Below are 17,256 nucleotides of genomic sequence, written 5' to 3'. Positions count from 1 at the left end.
GGCTAGTGCTCTGGCTGGCTGGTCTCTCACGCATGCGCGAAAGGCTTCCAATCCGTTACCCAACCCTGCCCCCAGATGGCTCCGCCCCTGGGTGACGTCATGATGCCGCCCCGCCCTTTCTTGGTTACCCTCCCCAGGCCTTCCTAGCAAGGAGCGGCGCTCGCTCTTTCTTTAGGGGGCTTGGCCTGCAGAAGGCGGGACCCTGCCTGCCTTGGTCTTTGATTGGTCCAGCCCTCTCTAGAGCTGCTTCGAGATTGGTCGGCTCGTGTTCCTCTCCCCTCCCTTCCCGAGGCTTCCGCTTCCTGTTCGGACGGACGCTCCGGCAGTAACAATGATCGGGGACATCCTGCTGTTTGGGTAATTAGGGGGACCAGAGGATGGGACGTGAGGGCCCGACAGGGTGGGGGCGGTCCAGGTAACCGCATTCTCCCTCTGCAGGACGCTGTTGATGAACGCCGGGGCGGTGCTCAACTTTAAGCTGTGAGTAGGCCGCGTTGGACCGTGGCTCCATCCGGGGGACCCGTAGCCCCGCCTTCGCGAGCGTGAGCCCGGCCTACGCCGCCGGCCCCGCCCCCAGGTCCCAGCCCCAAGTTCCGCCTCCAACCGGGTCCATCCTTTTGTGACTCTCCGCGCCGCCGAGATTTGAACTCCGGACTCTCAGTTCCCCCGGGATCCCTCTGCTCGCACCCATGAGAGCCTCAGACCCATCCCCCGAGAATCTCTTAGCCCTAATCTGTACCCGCAGCCCCGCAGCTGGCTGCCTCGAACCACTCTCTCCACCCCGTCGGTGGCTGCAGGCATGGCTGTGATTGGCTGGGCAAGGGGTGGCCCAGGGAACATCACTGAACCGCGCAAAAGAGGTCACACAGCAAACCAATGGTAGGGCTAGAGCTCCCCTCTGAGCTGGGGATCAGGGCCCGGGGACTAAGTGGTCTGTTTGTCCTATTGAAAGTGGTCGCTGTCTGCTTCTGTTTGTAGGAAAAAGAAGGACACGCAAGGCTTTGGGGAGGAGTCGAGGGAGCCCAGCACAGGTAAGGTCTCCTTTCTGTACTCTGGAATTGGTACATTTCAGAGAGTACAGTTCTTTTTCACCAGTTTTCTTTTAGGGGTGTGTGTGTGTGTGTGTGTGTGTGTGCGCGCGCGCGCGCGCGCGCGCGCGCGTGCCTGAGTTTGTGCTGTTCCTTCTACCCACCTCTGTCATCCACTGCTTTCTCCTACCAGACCTCCCTGCATAGGTCAGCACTCATATCACTTCTTACAGTTATAATTTTCTTTTATGTATGCTGTCATCTGGCTAATATCTAGCTCTCACACTCGACCTTAAGCTACAGAGAAGAGGCTCCAGCTTGTTTTGGCTCATCTGTGTCCTTGCAGTTCCAGCATTCCAGCATGAATGAATGAATGAGCGAATGAATGAACAGCCTATTGTTTCCAGAATGCTGTAGACCTGTTTGTTTAATTTTCAATTAGATTAGCTTTCAGATAAATCAGGAGATGTCATATAAAGATTCAGATGTATGATTTTTCAAGAAAAATTGGAACATTCTACAACTTGGGGTTCAAGCGACCTTTTGACACCTGTTGAATAGGAGTTGAGAAGCAGGACCCCACTGAAACCGGGCCTGTGGCCTCTACCTCATCCCAGCCCCTGCCCCCTTTTCTTTGTATCATTTCACATGACTGGCCCCTGGAGGCCCTAGAATATATACTTCCTGCTAAATTGACACATGTGACTATTTGGAGTCTAATGGGACCTGTACGTGACTATTGTATCCATTCATTCATTCATTCACCAAACATTTATTGAATACCTATTATGTACCAGCCACTGTGCTAGATGCTGGGGACACAGCAGGGAACAAGACAGAAGTAATTCCTGCCTTTGGGTTGTACTCCTATGGGGTGGGACAAACAGTCCCTAAACAAGGAACACACAGTGAAGAAGATGTCGGGAGGATAGCAATGGGGTTGCTGCTCTGGCTGGGCTGTGTGGAGGGAAGGCCCTCTGAGGAGGTGGCATTGCAGCCAAGGTGGTGGGTGCTATGATGGAGCATTGCATGAGGACTATAGGAACCCTAAGGGGCAGCGAATCTGAAGGCAGTCTGACAGCTCCCCTTTACTGGGGGCCTGCCAGGTGGTGGCTGCCTTGTTAGGTACTTCCTATGGGTGTTTCACTCCACCTCCATTCCTAAAAGGTAAGGAGCATTTTCCCATTTTACAGATGAGGAAACTCAGGCTCAGAGATGTGGCTCAACTTGTTTGTGGCCACACAGCAAATCAGCGACAGCATTGGGATTTGAGCCTGGGTTTTTCTGACCTCAGAGGTTGTCCTCTCAATCACTAGACTGTCCTTCTGTTCATTCATGCATTCATTCAGCAGCTGTATACGTTGCTTACCCACTACGTGGAAGGCACTATTCCAGCCCCTGGGGATGTGATCTATAGATCTGAGTTGGAGCTATGGTAGGTGGGAAATTAGCCACGTGGGCTCGAAAGTGGCGGGAGCATTGGTGACAAGGATAGTCAGAACGGTGGCTTCCCTCTGATCGGGGGCTCCCTGCTAGGCTCCTTCAAACTAGGACTCTGTGTTGGCAGTTGCCCCTGTAGATCATGCTCCTCTCCCTCCATCCTCTGCCTGGCTGACCCCTAATATCACAGTGGCTTCATTTATTGAGAGTGTCCTATATATCAGGCACCGTACTGCAGCCTTCCCAGTCCCCCATCATCCCCATTTACACAGGAGGAAACTGGGGCATATGTAGGCCCAGGTCACTTGTGTGGAAGGTCAGTAAACCCCAGCCCACGTTTTTTTTGGCTGCATTGGGTCTTCGTTGCTGTGCGCTGGCTTTCTCTAGTTACGGGAAGCCGGGACTACTCTTCGTTGCAGTGTGTGGGCTTCTCAATGCGGTGGCTTCTCTTGTTGTGGAGCATGGGCTCTAGGCGTGTGGGCTCTAGAGCACAGCCTCAGTAGTCATGGCGCATGGGCTTAGTTGCTCCACGGCATGTGGGATCTTCCTGGACCAGGGATCAAACCCGTGTCCCCTGCATTGGCAGGCAGATTCTTAATCACTGCACCACCAGGGAAGTCCCCAGCTCACGTTTAAGGTTGGAGTTCACACACTTTCCCAGTGAGTCTTCTTCTGACCCCACCTGCCTCCCGATGCATGCCAGGTTGGGTTCCCCCATTACAGCTCCCATGGCACTTGTCCTAGTGAATAATCAGGTGTGTGGTTACTTGCTTTTATATTGGTATTTGTCCTCCCTGTGAGCTCCTTAAGGCAGGGGCACGTGTCTCATTCCTTCCTGTATCCCCTGCACTCAGCTACTCCGTGGGATGAGTAGCCTTTAGTCAGCGTTTGTTCATGGTAAGAGAGGCCATTTTTGTGATCCTGGGCTCAGAGAAGGGCCTTGCCAAGCAGTGCCTTGCAGACATTCTGGGAACGGATCTGTCTGACATTTGCAGTCTGTGCTGGGCCAACACTTATATAGGCTATGCTACGTGTTGCTAACCCCGTGGCTTGGACAACACTGGACTTGTCTAAACCATGTAGAGCAACTTGTGCTCTTCATGCGCTTGGATGGTGCAGCAGTGCCAGGTGGCGGTCATGTTGGGTTGCTGTGGAAGTTTCTGAGCTTCCCAGTGTTCCAGCTCTGGTCTGTGGATGACACTTTGGGTAACACCCTTGTAGATCATGTAATCTGGATCCATTCATTTCATTCTGGAGGCCTCAAGAGGCTGGGCAATCAATTCAAAACCCCAGAGGAAGGTCCTGGAACCCGAGTCTCTAGAGTCTTTTTTTGTTTTTAATTAATTAATTAATTGCTGCGTTGGGTCTTCGTTACTGCACCCAGGCTTTCTCTAGTTGCGGCGGGGGTGGGTACTCTTCGTTGCAGTGTGTGGGCTTCTCATTGTGGTGGCTTCTCTTGTTGCAGAACACGGGCTGTAGGTGCATGGGCTCAGTAGTTGTGGTTTGTGGGCTCTAGAGTGCAGGCTCAGTATTTGTGGCACACGGGCTCAGTTGCTCCACGGCATGTGGGATCTTCCCCGACCAGGGCACGAACCCGTGTCCCCTGCATTGGCAGGCAGATTCTTAACCACTGTGCCACCAGGGAAGTCCCTCTGGAGTCTTAATGTACCAAATTCCCTCTTCTTGGAGTGGTTTCTGTTCCTTGGCATCAGAGGGGACTAGAGCTGGTCGTCACCAAAGCAGAACTCCCATTTTGCTTGCCTGAATTAGTATGCTTTTTCAGTTGTAAACTCTGAAAACCAGCTCAAAGTGGTTAAAGCAAATTGAAACATCGAAGCGTAGAATGGTCCTCGGGCACACGTGGATTCAGGGCTTAAACTGGCTCTCCAGCTTGTGACCCTCCCCAACTCTCTTTTCCTCCTGATTGGTTTTACTATCAGGCTGGCTTGTGTTGACAAAGATGACCCTAGAGCAGGGCTTGGCACATTTTTCTGTAGAAGGCCAGATGATAAATAGTTTAGGCTTTGTGGGCCATAGAGTCTCCGGTGCAACAGTTCACCTCTGTAAGTTGAAAGTAGTCATGGATAATATGTAAATGAGTGGGCATAGCTGTATTTTAATAAAACTTTATGGCTGTTGAAATTTGAGTTTCATGTAATTTTTGTGGCTCACAAAATAATTTGTTGGCTTTTTTTTTTAACCATTAAAAAGTATAAAAAACATTCTTCATTCATGGGCTATACAGAAATAGGTGGCAGAGGCCAGCTTTGGCCTACAGGCCATGGTTTGCACCCTGCCTTAGAGGACTGGGCTTACATCTTTGCAGTCCAGCTAGCCTGGCAGAAAGCAAGTGCCTCTTTCCTGGTAGTTCGGGCAAAAGTGCCAGGGCTGGCTCTCATTGGACAGACTGGGGTCACGTGCCCTTCCCTGAGCCAATCAGAGGCTGAGTGCTTGGTCCTCTCAGGGGGTTGGTCAGTGGCAGCTATAGCCTGAGTGCTCAGGGCTGGGGAACAGAGGTGGCCCAAATGAAAAGCCATGCTGCCATTGGAACATGGGGGCAGTGGGTGTGGGGTGGGCAGAAGCACACTGCAGCCGTGACAACAGAAATGTTAGCACTGCTTGTGAAAATGCTTTCTGACCTTCCAGGTGACAACATCCGGGAGTTCTTGCTGAGCCTCAGATATTTTCGAATCTTCATCGCCCTATGGAATGTCTTCATGATGTTCTGCATGATCGTGTAAGTCCAGCCTGCCTCTCTCCTTCATTGTCATTATCCTCAGGGTCGCTCTCCAGAATGAACCTCTGATGGTCGTTTTCTGTCCTCCCAGTCTGCACTTTTGTGTCATGCTTTCTGCTTTCAAAGTAAGAACTCTCCACACTAGAGAGGAAACTGGGGTCTGAAGGAATTAAACTATGTCACCGCAGTCCAGACTGGAGCTTCGATTGGAACATGGTGTTCTTCAAGTCCTGGCTGTGCCTGGTGCCTCAGCAGAGGCTGCCAAGAGATGCCTTCCCCTGAGCCCATGGCTCCATCACCTCTTGCCGACTCTGTTGATTGTGCTTAGCCTATACTTGGCGTTGGCCAAAGTGGAAAATACGTCTTGAAAGGCCAGCGTGCTGCTGGGTCTTGCTCCCAGCCTGCTGGAAGCCAGCAGGAGTGCATTCAGGCTTTATTTCTGCTTTTTATGCCTATTTTATTTTCTCATTAGACTAAAAATATCCAATTGGATTGGTTTTCCTTTCAGTGTCAAGACCATGCTGTTAGTGAATTATGAGACTCACAGTAAACAGACTCAGGGGAAAAAAACAAGGAGAACCTGGGGTTCTGGGCCAGGCTGTGCCCATCTCCATGTGCTTCCCCTAAAGAGGAAGAGAGTGAAAAGTTGGCTGTCTTGAGTCATTGAGATGCTGAATGTGGGGTTGCTGTGTGGTCCTTCTGCCAGCCCAGTGGCTGTTTGAGGGGATGATTCCAGGACTTAGGAGATCGGGGGAGGAGGGGTTTCTGTGCTGCTGGAGAGTATTTTAGAGCCCAGAATGAGGGCTGTAGTGTATGCCCAGAGAGACCCTCTTTGGGAGCTCAGATGAGGCCTGCCTAGGTACAGAGAGGGCTCATGAAGAGATCAAGGAATTTGCAGAAGAGTGTACGAAGTATAACTAGCTGTCACAGGAAGTAGAAGTGTTGGGGGGCTCCTCCAGCCTTTGTCTCTCTAGATTCCCACCTATCCATTCATTCATTTATTTATTCAAAACTGTCTTTTGAGGGCTGTGCTCTGAGATTACAGTTGAGACCGAAACAGCCATAGTCCCTGCCTTCAGCGAATGCACAGAATAACAGGGATGTAAAATAAACAAATAGGGGGAAAAATCGGTTGTGAGATGGAGAATTGGAAGGGGGCTCCCAGTTTAGGAGGGTCAGGGAGAGGTCCTCTGAGAAGATGCCATTCAAATCAAGACCTACAGAACGAGAGGAAAGCCTGCCATTTGCAGAGCTGGAGAGAGGCACAGTAGCACCAGAAGCAGCATTGGCAAAGGTCCTGGGGCAGAGAAGAACTCGGTGTGGTATCATCATTTTGTTCTTTTCTGTCCGTTGGCTTCATCGTCCTCTCTTACCTGACTAGCTACTTCTACTGCTCTACCTGCTGGCCTGTGACCAGGATGGTAGCCTCAGGCTTTGTGACCTCCCAGCTCAGCCCAAGGCTAGCTTAGCCAGTAGCCCAGTGTCCTGATTTTGATTTCTGGGAGTATGCAGGTGTCACCCAGATCTACTTGGATTGGGGGTTCCTGCTTCCAGCCACTTAGGTCAGGGGTCAGCAAACCACAGCCCATGGGCATGGGCCTCTGCCTATTTTCATGAATGAAGTTTTCATGAATGGAGCCCATGTCTGTCACTGCTTTTGCACTACAATGGCAAGGTTGGACCATTTTGACAGGCTTACAAAGCCTGAACTACTTACTGTGTGGCTTTTTACAGATCCCTGACCTAGGCCAGCTCTTTCAGCACATGCCGTGAGTAAGGGAAGCTTTTCTCTAGAAAGGGCTCTGTCAGGGAGGCAGTGACTGGCTTTTTCAGGATATCAAAAACTGGAAATCACCTAAGTCTCCAAGAATAGGAGAAGAGTCAGGTAACTCGAAGGACACCCATACGACCAACTGACAAAACACCATCATTGATAACGTGCCTGAAGGTTCTGTCTACACAGGAGAATGGTTTGAAAGTAAAGAAGGTCGGGTGTCACCTGTATGCACACTCTGGTGTCAGTTGTGACTTGCACGTAGTAAACATTGAATAAGTGCTGAGTGGGTGTGTGAGGGAAATAACTTCCAGTGAGAGAGTTGGAAGGATCTACTCCAGACTGTCCACGGAGGTGACTGTGCTGTGACTGCTGAGGAAGTTAGTGGGCTCAAGGGATAGTTTACTATTCCATGTACTCATTTCTGTATTGTTGGAGCTGAGCTCAATTGGAAATTTTAAAAAGTCATAAAAAACTTGAAATATAGGGAGAAAGGTGTCTGAACATTTAGAGACCAAGGGCACTGATATCTGCAACTTTGAAACATGAAAAATAAAGTAGATGGATCAATGGATAGATACACAGTAAAGCAAAGCATTAATTGCAGGTGGTGCGTATGTAGGTGTTTGCTGAACTGTTATAACTCTTCTATATATGTTGAAATCTTCATTAAAAAAGTATGGGCGGGGAGAAGATAGGGAGAAAATGAGAGTGTCAAACCATGGAAAAGGGTTTTAATAAGTAAAAAGTGGAAGTCAGTCTTCACAATTCAGTATTTTGTAGTATTTTCCTATGGTTGTGCAACCGTCACTACTCTCTAATTCTAGACTATTTTCATCCCCCTCAAAGGGAAACCCAGTACCCATTAAGCATTTCCTTCCCATTCCTCCTTCACGCAGCCTTGGGCAACCATTGATCTCCTTTCTGTCTCTATGGATTTGCCTGTTCTGGGTATTTCATGTTGATGGAATCATACAGTATATGGCTTTTTGTGTCTGGCCTCCTGCATTCAGCATAATGTCTTCTAGACTCTTCCATGTTGTAGTGTTTATCAGTATTTCATTCCTTTCTGTGGCTGAATAATAGTCCATTCTATGGATATGCCACAGTTTGTTTATCTGCTCATCAGTTGATGGATATTTGCAGTGTTTCCATTTTGAATAATGCTGATATAAACATCTGTGTACAAGTTTTTGTGCAGACTTAAGTTTTCAGTTCTCTGGTATATAACCAGGAGTGGAATTGCTGGGTCATATGGTAACTATATTTATCCTTTCTTGGAACTGCCAGACTATTTTCCAAAGTAGCTGCAGTAATTTTCATTCCCATCAGCAGGGTATGAGGGGTCCAGTTTCCCCACATCCTTGCCAATACTTGCTATTGTCAGTTTTTTTGATTATAGCCATCCTAGTGGATGTGAAGGTTGATTTGCATTTCCCCAATGGTTAATGACATTGAGCTTTCATGTGTTCATTGGCCATTTGTATATCTTCTTTGGTGAAATGTCTTCAGATCCTTTGCCCATTTTTTAGTTAGGTTATTACTGAATTGTAGTTCTTTTTATGTTTTGGATACCAGTCCCTTATCGGATATATGATTTGCAAGTATTTCCTCCCATTCGGTGGATTGTCTTTTCAGTTTTGTTTTTTTTGTTGTTTTTTTTGTTTTTTTTCTGGTACACGGGCTTCTCACTGCTGTGGCCTCTCCCGTCGCGGAGCACAGGCTCCGGACGCGCAGGCTCAGCAGCCATGGCTCACGGGCCCAGCCGCTCCGCGACATGCGGGATCCTCCCGAACCAGGGCACAAACCCGCGTCCCCTGCATCGGCAGGCGGACCCTCAACCACTGCGCCACCAGGGAAGCCCATCTTTTCAGTTTTTTGATGGTGTCATTTGAAGTGCAAAATCCTACAATTTTGATTAAGTCCAATGTATCTGTTTCTTCTGTTGCTTGTTCTTTTTGTGTTATAGCTAAGAAGTCATTGCCTAACCCAAGATTATAAGGATTTACACCTAAGTTTTCTTCTAAAAGTTTTATAGTTTTAATAGTAGGTCTGTGATCCACTTTGAGTTAATTTTCGTATATGGTGTGAGGTAGGGATCCAACTTCATTCTCTTGCATGTGGTGACCCAGTTGTTCCTGCCCCATCTGTTGTTATTTTTTCAAATAACCTTTTTATTTTGGAAAGAGTGTAGATGTATAGAAACGTTGCAAAGGTAACACAGAGAGTTCCCATATACAATTGAGCCTTGAACAACACAGGAGTTAGGGGTGCCGACCCACCTCACAGTCGAAAATCTGAGTATAACTTTACAGTTGGCCATCCGTATCTGCAGTCCTGCTTCCATCGATTCAACCAACCTTGGATTGTGTAGTACCGCAGTATTTACTATTGAAAAAAATCCACGTATAAGTGGGCTGGCGCTGTTTAAACCTGTGTTGTTCAAGGGCCAACTGTGTATCTTTTTAACAATTCTGTGGTTTTCCCCTGTAGGCCTGTATCATAACCTATTCCCAAACTTCATGAACATTTATACAGTTTCTAGGCCTTTTCTATTCCAGATTTTCTTCAGTTAACAGAGTTATCTCTAATAATCGTTTGTTTACTCAAAGGTCTTTTTATTTATGAAAGTCACCACTGATTTGCAGTGATAGAGAATGGGCTAAAATAAAATGTTACAGATTCATACCAAGTAGATACTTTTTAAAAGAGTTACTTTTTTTTTAAGTGTACAGTTTGGCAGCGGTAAGTGTGTTCACATTGTTGTGTGACAGAGTTACTTACAAAATCAGAAAATGATGTAAAATGATCTTAGTGATAGTAACCAGAAAATATTTCCTGAAAGTGTTTTCAAGGCAACCGCTTCCCATCCTCATGGATGTTTCTGCCCTCTGACTTTTCCAGGCTCTTTGGCTCCTGAGCTCCAGGTACAGAACCGGAAACACAGCTTCTCAGAGTGTCTCTTCCTCCATTCCTGACGACTTCAAGAATGTTTCTGACCAGAAAACCGGTGACCTTCCCAGAAAGTCCAAGCTTGTGGTGGGTGGAAAAAATGTTCACCAAGATGAACAGTTTCCCAGCCACGTCACTGTTTTCTTTTCAAAGATATTTTCATTTGATCTCTGCCTTGAAATGCTGTCTACTTAAAAGAGTTTGAAGAGTGTTTATGTGAGGGGCTGTGGTATCTAGATTGTTTAATCAGATCAGAATCCCTCTTCTACCAAACTTTCACCCATCTGGGTATTTATTGGTTTATTTTTAATAACCATCCTTTTCCGGTTCAAATTATACAGATTTTTAAAAATCTTTTGTATCCAGGGATCTGAAGCAGAAAGGTTGGCTTTTAAGTTTGATGTAGCCTCTTATTGGACTGCATTTGTGAGGAATGAACAAGTTCATTGTTGCTGGGTCTGTGTCCAAATTCCTTCCCCATCCCAATGGGCTCTGCTTGGCCACTCCATGCTGCTGAGGTTGTCCCCAGGACTTGAAGGGTGAAGTGTTATGGGTTCCTGTGGAAGAGAGGTGCAGAGCAGTTGGCAGGGCGGATGGCGGTTTTATGAGAAACTTTGCCTTGCCTTGAAGCCCTCTATTAAAGTAACTTTTGGGGCCATTAATTGTATAGTTTTTAGAATGAGAGTGATTTATGTGGTGATATTGGGACCCAGTTCTGAAAGCTTGGGTTTTGGGGTCTGCTTTTCAAGTGGATGATTTCAAGGTTGAAAAACAAGCCTCAATGGAGGAAATACAGCATTTTGCATAGAAGCTTCTTTGAAAGGGATTCCTGGTTTAATCGCCAACATGACCACTTGGGTGGTCAGTGCCTGGATCCTACAGGTGTTTGATTTGTTTGTTGTGGTTTTTGAAATCCTAACTTGCAGGTAACCTGGTAGGAGGAAAGAATAAATATGCAGGCTCTTAGAACTAAAGAGCATTGAAAATAAAGCTCATTTCTAAAAAGGACCTTTTGTTTATACATTTTTTAACCAAGAAGTCCTTTGTAAATTTTTTTTATTTTTGATACTTTCATCAGGTTTTTTTTTTAATTATTGAATATAGTTGATTTAAAATGTTGTATTAATTTCTACTGTAGAAGTTAACTGTCAATTTGAGTTGTTTCAAATTACACTTTGGGAAACACCTAGGATTCATTTATTGTGGAGGCTGTCAAAAAGTCAGAAAAGAGGCAATGTTAGATACTCCTTTTCAGTTTTTGTTCAATAAATGTTGGGCAGGAATTGGGCAAATACGATTTTGGGCTGCACCTGGAAGAATCGAACGAGTTAGTGATAATGGTGGGATTTTGCTAGGCCAGGGTCAAGTCCACTTGTCTTGCTGCTCAGCTAATTCATTCTACTTCATAGCTTCTGTAATTTATTCCCTTGTCAAATCTGGGCCGAGTATCACCCCGTGGTTTGTAAGTAGCAGGGAACAGGGCTGCTGAATCGAGCTTCTCGCAGGTCGGTGTTCTTGTCAGCAGGAATGGACGTGCCAAGATCTTGGCTGGTCAGTCCTCAAGCCATATGAATGATGTGAGGAAACCTCCCTGCCTTATTCAGACCGGCGCTGAGGTTTCAATGAGGTGAGGCATTTGTGTGTCGTGGGGATGAATCGAGCTCGGAGGAGAGAATGCTGTCATTGAGATTTTGTTTCAATAGTTGTATTTTTCACCAGAGAACTATTTTCTCATTGTTCAGTTCTTATAAGCAGTGGAGCTGTGGGGGATGCACATCAAAGGCTGTTGTACATTTTTAAAGTGGCAACTCATGGGTGTGCATCTTTAGGAGGCTTTTCAAGAACCCACACTGGCACCAAAGGTTACCCAAGTTTGAATTTTGAGTACCTAGGGTCCCACAGCTTGTAAGTGCTCATGTTCTGGGTCAGTTAGATGTGGGTTCAAATCCCATCTCTGCTTCTTGCTCATGGGGCCTTGGCTGGTTATTTCTCCTCTCTAAGCCTCAGTTTCCACATCTTTAAAATGGGCCTGAAAGTCAAACCTACTGGTGTTATTAAAAGGTTCAGTGAACTTGAAGGTGAGCCAGGTGCTTGACTGGGTGGCGCCCAGTAAGCACTCAGTACCTATGGGTGTCCTCACTGCCCGAATTTTCTCTCTTCTTGCCTACATTCATTCAAGCAGTCCACACACAGACAGTTAAAGGAGCAATCACATCATTTTAAAAAATTGGAAACAATTTCCAGCATGGAAAACCTTTTCCTGTCTTCCCATTCCTTTTCTAGCATTTTTCTTATACATATTGGTATATTCGACATAGTTCCAACAGTGGTAAGGCAGTTTGGGTTCTGCTGTTTTCTTTTTTTTTTTTTTAAGTTAAAATATAGTTGATTTACAATGTTTCAGGTGTACAGCAAAGTGATTCTGTTATACATATATATATATATTCTTTTTCCTATTCTTTTCCATTATAGGTTATTACAAGGTATTGAATGTAGTTCCCTGTGCTATACAGTAGATCCTTGTTGTTTATCTATTTTATGTATAGTAGTGTGTATCTGTTAATCCCAAACTCCTAATTTATTCCTTTCCCCTTTGGTAACCATAATTTTTTTTTCCATGTCTGTGAGGCTCTGCTGTTTTCATTTTGACATCATTTCCTTCATATTTTCTGGGCTGCCAGAGAGGCTTCATGGGTCTCATTTTTAACTATCGTGCAGCATCAATAAATCTCATTTTAACCTTGGCCCTCTCATATGTACTTTGAACTTGTACTTTATCCGCTGTTATAAATGCCACTGCGGTCACCATTGTTGTGACCTTTGCTGGCTTCCCTCACTGGTACTTCCTAGAGTACCCGGGAAGGCTACATCGTCATGTACTACCACTGTAGCTTTAGTGGCTTTTGTTTATTTTGTTTTAAAGTTTCTTACTACCAATGCATGTTCATTGTAGAAAAATTATGAAGTCCAGCTTTGCTGTAAGGGAAAAAGTCACCCGTAATCACTCTTCCCCAGAGAGCATCACTCTGGATACACATTCCTCTGGCTCTTTCTCTATGCATGTGCACTGGATATGGTAGATACCTTTTCTCTATCCAGATGGTATCTTTGTATCTTCTGGCCTGCTCTTCTCACCTGATAATATGAGCACACTTCTGTATTTTTACCATTCTTAATAATTGCAAATAAGCCATTGTAAGGACATACCATAATTAATTTAACTAGTCCCCAGCTGATGGAGACTTGAGTTATCTCTAGTGTTTGTCTATTATAAATAACACAGCAATGAACACCTCAGTGTATCATCCCTAATGGCTTTTGGGGGTCACTTTAAAAAAAGAGAGTCATACTCAATATCTTGTAATAACCTATAATGGAAAGGAATCTGAAAAATCTATATATAGTATATATTTATGTATTACTGAATCACTTTGTGGTACACTTGAAACTAACACAACATTGTAAATTATATTTCAAAAAAACTGATATAAAAAAACAGTCCACCTTAAAAAAAAGAAAGGATGGTAAAATGACTAAACTTATTAAAGAAACTTGCATTTAAAAAAAAAAAGAGAAATCCACGTTGACAGCTTTAGGCTAAGAACCCCCAGCCCCCAAAAACACATCTTTGACAACTTACTTCTTTGTCTTTATTTACTTAATGTTCATTCGTTCCTATGTATGTATGTTTATGCATACATACATACGTACATACATCTCAAAGACCTTGGTTCTAAGTCCCTATCATCTTTGACTAGGAGCGATGTCCCAGCCACTTAAGTAGATTAACTTTGCTTAATCTGTGAGTAAGGATGAGGTTTTCAGCTCCACCCAGATAACTGTTTCTTTATGCAAGCAACAGCAGTTAACATCACACCAGCTGGCTTTCCACCTTGGCCTTGGTAGTTAAGGATCTTAACCACCATCTAAGTAATAAATAAATGCCCACTATTGCTCATCCTGGAGAATGTTACATAGAGTTGCTGCCAAGGTGAGAAGCCACACGTGGAGAACAAAAAGAAAATAGAAATTTGCAGCACAAGCCCTGGATGCAAACTTTGGGGTTCATATTGGATATACCCCCTTTTGCTTAGTCCACGCTTGCCGTGTTGAGGAGTGAACCCCATCTCCTTTCTCTAGGTTTCTTGTTGCACTTCAGTTCCAGATGCTCTAGAGCAGAACTCGGAAACTATGGCCTGCCAGCCAGGTCTGGCCCACTGCTTGTTTTATCGGTACCCAGCCACACCCCTTTGGGTATGTGCTCTGTACGGTTGCTTTGGCTGCTTTCCTGCTACGGTGGTAGAGTCGCGACAGAGACTGGCCCACATAGCTGAAAATACTGGCAGTCTGGCCCATTTACAGAACAAATTCGCCGACCCCTGAGCGAAGGGATGATGGAGGGTCTCAAGGTGCCCCTTCCTCCCAAAGCCACTCAGGTGAAATAGTCTGCATGCCTTGTGGTCTGGATTTTAATAAAGACATGTACAAACTTGCTGAAAATGGAGCTGGCCATTTTCAAGTGATGTGGTTAACAGAGCAAACCCAATTTTACTTCTTTGGATAGTTAGGGGAGAAATCTCTCCGGGCTCCCTGGGATTCCTCTTAAGTAGCAGTGAGAGATGTGATAATGAGATTGGCTCTCCTCTGAAGTGGTTAGATTAGAAAAGTCAACGAGGCATTTCCTTTTCGTGTCAACCATTTTTATTATCTCCTTCTTAACCAAATTTGAGATTATGAAATATTTGACAAACCATCAGGAAAACCTGATGTTTTCCCGCATTGATGAAAGACAAGTGCTGTTTGTGTATAAAGCAAAAGGCATGCTATTGGGCTTCCCTGGTGGCGCAGTGGTTGAGAGTCCGCCTGCCGATGCAGGGGACACAGGTTCGTGCCCTGGTCCCGGAAGATCCCACACGCCGCGGAGCGGCTAGGCCCGTGAACCATGGCCGCTGAGCCTGCACGTCTGGAGCCTGTGCTCCACAACGGGAGAGGCCACAACAGTGAGAGGCCCGCGTACCGCAAAAAAAAAAAAAAAAAAAGGCATGCTATTAAAAAAAAAAGGTGTTTCTTTTTTTGGGGGGGTTTGTTTTCACCATTCCCTTGATTTTCATTATGCAGAGGAAGGCACTTTATCCCATTCAAGGCCCTTTCTGGCACTTGAGAGTTCCTAGAAATGAGTTTGGTAATAACAGGTGTGCCTGGATAAGAAAGTGGGCAAAGGGATCTGTAGCATTGAATTGAATTTGGAGATTCAAAGTCCACATTTTTCAGTAAGAAAATGGCAAGGGCTCATCATCGTCTGGCTCTGTGGCTTTCTTTTTGGCCAGTTGGGTGGTTTTGGATTAGACCAGGGATTAGCAAGCTGCTGCCCACATCTGGCTCCCCGCCTGTCTTTTTACTGCCCACCACCTGTCTCTTCATGGCCCAGAAGGCAGAATGGTATGTTTTTAAATGGTTGAAAAACAAATCAAGATGAAAATGGAAGGAAATTCACGTTTCTTTGTCCATACAGTTTTATGGGAACTCTGTCACACCCATTTGTTTGTGTATCGTCAGTGGCTGCTTTCAAGCTGCAAGGACAGACTTGAGTCCTTGGGACAGAGACCATCTCACCCACAAAACTGTGAACGTGTTGACTGGCTGACTTTTCGTGGAAAGATTGCCAACCCCTGGACTAGACGATTAAAAAAAAAAGACATCTTATGGGTGGATTATATTCATCTGTGTTTAGTTTGCATTACTGTGGCTGTTAGTGGTACATATGGGCCACAAGGATATATGTGTGTGTGTATACACACACACACACACACACACACACATACATAGAGAGAGAGACTGTGCTTGGGGAGTTTGTAGAAGTTATTTTAGGGGGAGTAAAGCTTGGGTGCATCTAATTAGAGTTTATTATGTGAATCAGGGAAAAAAGTGGAAAAGAGGGTTGTGGCGGAAAGCAAGATGGAGGTCTGCCTCAGACCTGGTATCTGTCACTTACAGAGTGTGACATGGGGCAGCATCTTGGCTTGTTTGTGCCTCCATATCCTTGTCTATGATACAGAGACAGCCTTGACATGTGTCTATAACCTGCCTGATGTGGGGCAGGTACTCAAAAAGTGGTGGTCTTTTCATCAGGGTCAGTACATTTATTAAAAGACATTCTCAACAGGGTTTTGTGAGGCTTAAATGAGATGGTGTTTTAGTCTGCTCGGGCTGCCATAACAAAATGTCACAGACTGGGTGACTTAAACAAAAGACATTTCTTTTCTCATGGTTTCTGGAGGCTGCAAGTCCAAAATCAGGGTGTCAGTAGGGTTGGTTCCTGGTGAGGCTTCTTTCCTCAGCTTGCAGATTACCACCTTCTTGCTGTGTCCTCACATGGCCTTTCCTCTGTGTGCATCCCTGGGATCACTTCCTTTTTTTTTTTTTTTAATTTTTAAAATTTTGTTTTATTTATTTATTTTTGGCTGCGTTGGGTCTTCGTTGCTGCACACGGGCTTTTTCTAGTTGCGTCGAGTGACAGCTACTCTTCGTTGTGGTGCACAGGCTTGTCATTGTGGTGGCTTCTCTTGTTGTGGACCACAGGCTCTAGGCATGTGGGCTTCAGTAGTTGTGGCACGCGGGCTCAGTAGTTGTGGCTCGTGGGCTCTAGAGTGCAGGCTCAGTAGTTGTGGCACACGGGCTTAGTTGATCCACGGCATGTGGGATCTTCCTGGACCAGGGATTGAACCCGTGTCCCGTGCATTGGCAGGCAGATTCTCAATCACTGTGCCACCAGGGAAGTCCAGGGGTCTCTCTTCTCATAAGGACACCAGCCATATTGGATCAGGAGCCCACCCTTATGACCTCATTTAAACTTAGTTACCTCTTTAAAGGTTCTGTCTCCACATACAGTTGAATTGGGAGTTGCAGCTTCAACGTATGAATTTGGAGGAGGGCACAGTTCAGTCCATAATAGATGGTCAAGGGTCTGGGCTGTAGTAGATATTCAATAGCTGTTAGTTTATCTACTTGGCTAATAGTATGCTTTGAAGCATTAAAAATTAAAAAAACAAAAAACTCCGTGTGGTCTAGGAAATCCGACCCTGAGAACTGCTAAGAATGGGCCTTGCCTCCCGTTGTTCCATGGTCAGTTATTTGCGTGGAAGTGAATGGTGGCTTCCACCACAGTGTCTCAGACTCTGATGTCCCCATGAATCCCCTGGGGCTTGTGGCGAAGTGTGGATTCGACTTAGCAGGCTGGGGGCTCAGACTGTGATTCTGTGTTTCTAACCAGCTCCCAGGGGAAGCCTGTGTAGCTGGTCTCTGGACCACACTCTGAGTAGCAAGGG

The 17,256-nt window shown here is 45.7% G+C and overlaps 1 protein-coding gene across 2 annotated transcripts; it reads left to right on the top strand.

The window, feature by feature from the left end:
* Positions 1 to 269: 269 nt before the first annotated feature.
* On the top strand, positions 270 to 10,939 carry SMIM7 (small integral membrane protein 7). Of its 2 annotated transcripts, XM_019951211.3 has the most exons (6): positions 270 to 357; positions 439 to 480; positions 746 to 879; positions 979 to 1,031; positions 5,115 to 5,205; positions 9,884 to 10,939. In XM_019951211.3, the coding sequence occupies exons 3-6, from the start codon at positions 800 to 802 to the stop codon at positions 9,897 to 9,899; spliced, it is 240 nt and encodes a 79-aa protein (XP_019806770.2). In that variant the 5' UTR covers positions 270 to 357; positions 439 to 480; positions 746 to 799; the 3' UTR covers positions 9,900 to 10,939. The 2 variants fall into 2 exon arrangements, with proteins under 2 accessions (XP_019806770.2, XP_004320155.1); XM_004320107.4 differs by lacking the exon at positions 746 to 879 and having other exon boundaries at positions 276 to 357.
* The last annotated feature ends 6,317 nt before the right edge of the window (positions 10,940 to 17,256 follow it).

The sequence above is a fragment of the Tursiops truncatus genome, chromosome 3 (assembly GCF_011762595.2).
Source record: "Tursiops truncatus isolate mTurTru1 chromosome 3, mTurTru1.mat.Y, whole genome shotgun sequence".
Classification (NCBI taxonomy): domain Eukaryota; kingdom Metazoa; phylum Chordata; class Mammalia; order Artiodactyla; family Delphinidae; genus Tursiops; species Tursiops truncatus.
The sequence above is the reverse complement of the archived record's forward strand: the minus strand, read 5'-3'. Positions and strand labels throughout refer to the sequence as shown.